Below are 4,594 nucleotides of genomic sequence, written 5' to 3'. Positions count from 1 at the left end.
AAAAAATTTTTATTATTTGAAAGACAGAGATAGAGAAAGAAGGCAGAAAGAACCTTAATCTGCTAGCTTACTCCCCAAATGACTGCAAAAATTGGAGCTGGGCTATGCTAAAGCAAGAAACCTAAAACTCCACCTGGATCTCCTAGATGCATGACAAGAATTCAAATATATGGGCCATGTTCTTCTGATTTCCTGGGTGCATTAGCAAGGAGCTGGATTGTAAGTGAAGCACGTGAGATCAGAAGCTATCACAAAATGAGGTTTAAGCCACTGGCCCTATTTTTTGCCTTTTACTTATGCTTTGCCAACTTATTTAGAAATGCTGTTCTATTATTTAAGTGTTAGATTGTTATTATCTTCATGGAGCATGAAATTCTTCAATTGTATGATGTGAAAAAGAAAAAAAATTTTTTTTCTTATCGATCACACAAAAGTTGTGTCTGGTTTTATTTTTCCTGTGTCAATCTCTGTCTTTTGGTGCATTTAGATAATTCACATTTAAACTGATATGGTTGAATTCATTAAAATAACCTATTTTAGCTGTCATTTTTCTTTAATGTCTTATTTATTTTTATTTTTTGAAAGGCAGAGACAGAAAGACCTTCCCATCTGCGGGCTCACTGCCCAGGGGCCTGCAGCAACTGTGGCTAGGCAAGGCTAGAGCCAGCACCCAACTGTATTTGCATCTACACAGATAGGCAGGGGACTCAGAACTTGGATCATCATCTCTCAGGATGAACATCAGCAGGAAGATGGATCAGGTGGAATAACCAGGCTCTAACAAGGTACTCCAATATGCAATGCCATTATCACAAGTGGCATTTCTTTTTTTTTTTTTTTTTTTTTTTTTTTTTAATGGTGAAGCATAATTTATTTTGTAAAGATATGCTTATTAGAAATGGGGAAAAGAGTACATCTGAGTATTAAGGTTACTTAATGACTGTAGAGAGATAGTTAGTGTCAGCAGGACCTATTGCTTCCCTGTGATTAGACTCACATGACCAGTGATGTTTGACTTCCCGTTGCATCATGCCAAACACATTTCAATGTTTACCGTTCCTTCTGGTACTAGGTATACATAATTAAGATGCCAAATTTCAACTTTTATCTGTAAGCTCTAACTTGTTAACATACAGAAATTTATATGGAACATTTTTTGGTAAATTAATGCCACTGTAATAAATTGGAATTTAAAAATGTCCCTTTATCCCTCCTCAGGAGATGTGTCACATCCACCTTTGATTCCTGTCAAGGAGTTCACTGTTTTTCTTTTTTACAGACCCTTTTGCCTCTACCAATGATATCTTGCTAAACCTGTCTTCAGCTCAGTTACTTTAGAATCTGCTCATGGAGTCTTCCATTCCTTTCTGGAACCAAGGAAAATTTGAAGTTCTGGCTCCAGATTTCTATTGTTCCTATTATATTTCACATGTTGTTCACACCACACATAGCTGTGGGCCCAGACCTATCTGCATGGTTGTGACTTTAGCATTCAGATGGGGAATGAATGCAGATCTTCTCTGGGCTCCCCCACAGCAGCTCAATCATCATACCCTATCCTCCCTCTGCCATGGAACTCATCTGGGGCAAAAGTAATCGAATCCAATTATTTGGGGGTGGGCATTGTAGCATAGCAGGTGAAGCTGCCGCATGTGACGCCAGCATCCCACATGGGCACTGGCTAGAGTCTCGGATGCTTCACTCCTGTCCCACCCCCCCGCCAATGGCCTGGAAAAGCAGCAGAAGGTAGCCCAAGTGCCTGAGCTGCTGCAATCACGAGACCCACAGAGGCTCCTAACTTCTGGTTTTATTTATTTATTTGAAGACAGAGTTACGGGGAGAGGGGGGCGGCGGAGAGAGACCTTCCATCCTCTGGTTCACTTTCCAGATGGCTAAAACAGCCAGAGCTGGGGCGTCCTGAAGCCAGGAACCAGGAGTTTCTTCTGGGTCTCCTACATGGGTGCAGGAGCCCAAGTACTTGAGCCATCATCCACTGTTTTCCCAGGTTCATTGTCAGGGAGCTGGATCAGAAGTGGAGCAGCCAGGACCTGAACCAATGCCCATATGCGACACTGGTGCTGTTAAGCAGCAGCTTTACCAGCTATGCCACAGTGCTGGCCCCAAACAATAAATAAATCCTTTTTAAAAAATAGATTTAATTATTTGTCTCTCTTCCTTCTGAAAGTATTCTGGGAGCACAGGAGGGAGAGGAGGAGTGGGGTCTGGAGAAAGAACACATCACATTAACAGAATCAAGCAGCAGGGAACATTAGTAAATGACCTTGGGTATAACCAGACAACATAGCAGAACACGAGCTTTCTCCCCAAATGATGCATAATCCCTCAGAGAGCAAAGAAACTCGTTAGTCATGTTAACATGTATGAAATAATTCTGAATGCCAGGATGCACAGTGGCCATTGTTTACTGTCATCATACCTGACACATAGTAGGAAGTTGGCAGGTGAAAGCTAGAAAGAGATCTCTGTCCTGATCCTGACTCAGTTCTTTTGGCTCTTCTGTCACCACTTGGCCCCTGTCTGTTCTAGGCACTATTGCTCACACAAAGAGAGGGTGAAAGGGCTGAAGGGGATAAACAATCCTGTGAAACAAAACAGAATCTACAAGCTGGATTTAGTTTTCTAATGGAAAGCAGTTGAGTAACGCTGCATGCTAACCCAGACAATATGACGCATGATCTCAGTAGACAGAATTACGAAGAGGCAACAGGTTGAGCTCAAGAGCCTATATGCTCTCGTGGACTATTTGCTGAATGGACAGGAAACCACTGCTTCAGCTATGAACTTCCTTTGCTGGTGACAGAGAAAAGAACCACAAGATGGGAGACCCCACAGGCCTGTTTGGAGTACACAAACACAAACGGACACAGTCTTGTCTTCCCATGATAGCAGGAAGTGCAGGATGATCTCCGGGTGCTTGATGCTCACAACCATCACAATGGACTCAGAGATGCCCCTGTTGAGGGTGTTGGTGGCCCAAGAGGTACCTTTGCAAAGTTGCTTGTAGTGACGTGACCAGTAGTTCTTGAAGAGGTAGGTCTGTGAGGGGATGGGCCTTGAATTTACATCATCAGTCATGGCTATGGTTCCGCAGGCTCCCTACTCCTCAAGAACTTAGATGATGTCAAAGAAGGAAGCAGAAGCTGTAAATGTCCTTTAAATCCTGATATTCTAGTCCCATTGAAGGCTTTTTGATAAGATTTTATTCCTGTGGACACACTCGGGGCACAGCATATTGTCCTCCAGGTATGGGGGTGGGAAATTACTTGCAGGAAGCAAGAAGAGTGTACTCACTCTTCCTTTTTTCTTCTCAGGAACCCAGGCTTGTCCTGCATGAAACTGCAGCTGAACCCAACCATGTGTGTTTGCAGGGAGACTTTTCCCATGGACCACACACCATCTGTCACCGGAGGCCTCTGGGGGTGTTTCCACTGCCTTCCTCTTCCCAGCACCAGCGACAATTCTGGCCCAAGAGGCCAGCACAGCCTCTGGGGCAGAAGTTGTCACCTCAACTGTATTCACGTCCTCCAGGAGCACAGGTACTCCCTCCTGGAGTGGAGGAGCCACTTCAGGGGGGTCGGTCCCCGCGGAACACATTGTTTTCTTAGCACTTTCCTGGGATGTTTCCTCTTTGCCCACCTTTGATTTTATTTGTAAGGATGTTTTGATCTTGACCTCCTTTGCTGTGCTGGGAATAGCCTGTAAACAAGGCTTCTGGTGTGGGTAAGCATATTCACATAGTCGCTTATACAGATCTATTTTCGGGCCTTTAGTGCTTAACCTCAGCTTTTGACCCCAGGCCCGCAAAATGTCTCTGTGAACCAGGTCGATGGGTGGCAGATCTACAGGTAACGGAGGAATTGGTACCTTCTTCCGAGGTTTTGGGTTGCCATCACACTGTCCCCTTTCCTTAGGACAGGCAACTTTATTATCTTTCATAGATCTTTTTCGTTTGTTCCCCTCCTTTTCTGATGTTCTTGGTAAAGATGTGCTTGGTTGAGTTAAGGCCCACTGTTCTTCTTCCCTCAACCATCCTGTGGCGGTTCTCTCCTTGCCTCTAGAATTCTCCATACTTGGAAGACAAATGAAGTTGATAAAAAGAAAGGTCTTTTCGCTTCCACGATGGTCCCTAGCCTAAGAGTGCTCTTCAGAGAGTCCCACAAGTGGCATTTCTTACCCTCAAAGCTCCCTGTAATGTCCACAGAAAGCAACTCTATTTTAATAGTGCACATTTGTGGTGGCTTTGTGTTGCCAAGTTTGGAAATAGGGAGAAGATAGCAGAGGGGGGCCAAATTTATTTATTATTTTATTTCTTTCAGTCAGAGACACAAACCGACACAATGCTTTCAAGTGCTGGTTCCTTAAATGCTAACTCAAAACTAGGAGCTGCTGGGGCAGGAACTGTACTATGTCAGTTTAAGCTGCTGTTTGGGATGCTCACATCAAATACCAGAGTGTGTCCTGCCTACTGTGATTTTTTAAAAAAAAACTTTATTGTTTACAATTAATGTGAAACCTAGTTTGTCATGTTTGATATCTAGAACTATGATGAGGTACATTGACATGTCAAATGATT

At 43.6% G+C, this 4,594-nt stretch overlaps 1 protein-coding gene across 1 annotated transcript; it reads right to left on the bottom strand.

Moving 5' to 3' along the window:
* Window positions 1-827: 827 nt before the first annotated feature.
* Window positions 828-4,274, bottom strand: LOC100342841 (developmental pluripotency-associated protein 4). Its single transcript, XM_089301828.1, has one exon. The coding sequence runs from the start codon at window positions 4,087-4,089 to the stop codon at window positions 3,190-3,192; it is 900 nt and encodes a 299-aa protein (XP_089157954.1). The 5' UTR covers window positions 4,090-4,274; the 3' UTR covers window positions 828-3,189.
* Window positions 4,275-4,594: the final 320 nt, after the last annotated feature.

This window comes from Oryctolagus cuniculus, chromosome 8 (assembly GCF_051225735.1).
Source record: "Oryctolagus cuniculus isolate XC-2025 breed Fujian yellow rabbit chromosome 8, ASM5122573v1, whole genome shotgun sequence".
In the NCBI taxonomy this organism is placed as follows: Eukaryota; Metazoa; Chordata; class Mammalia; order Lagomorpha; family Leporidae; genus Oryctolagus; species Oryctolagus cuniculus.
The sequence above is the reverse complement of the archived record's forward strand: the minus strand, read 5'-3'. Positions and strand labels throughout refer to the sequence as shown.

Coding starts and splice junctions, on each gene's coding strand:
- LOC100342841 (XM_089301828.1), bottom strand. CDS start 4,089: ATGGAGAATTCTAGAGGCAAGGAGAGAACCGCCACAGGATGGTTGAGG.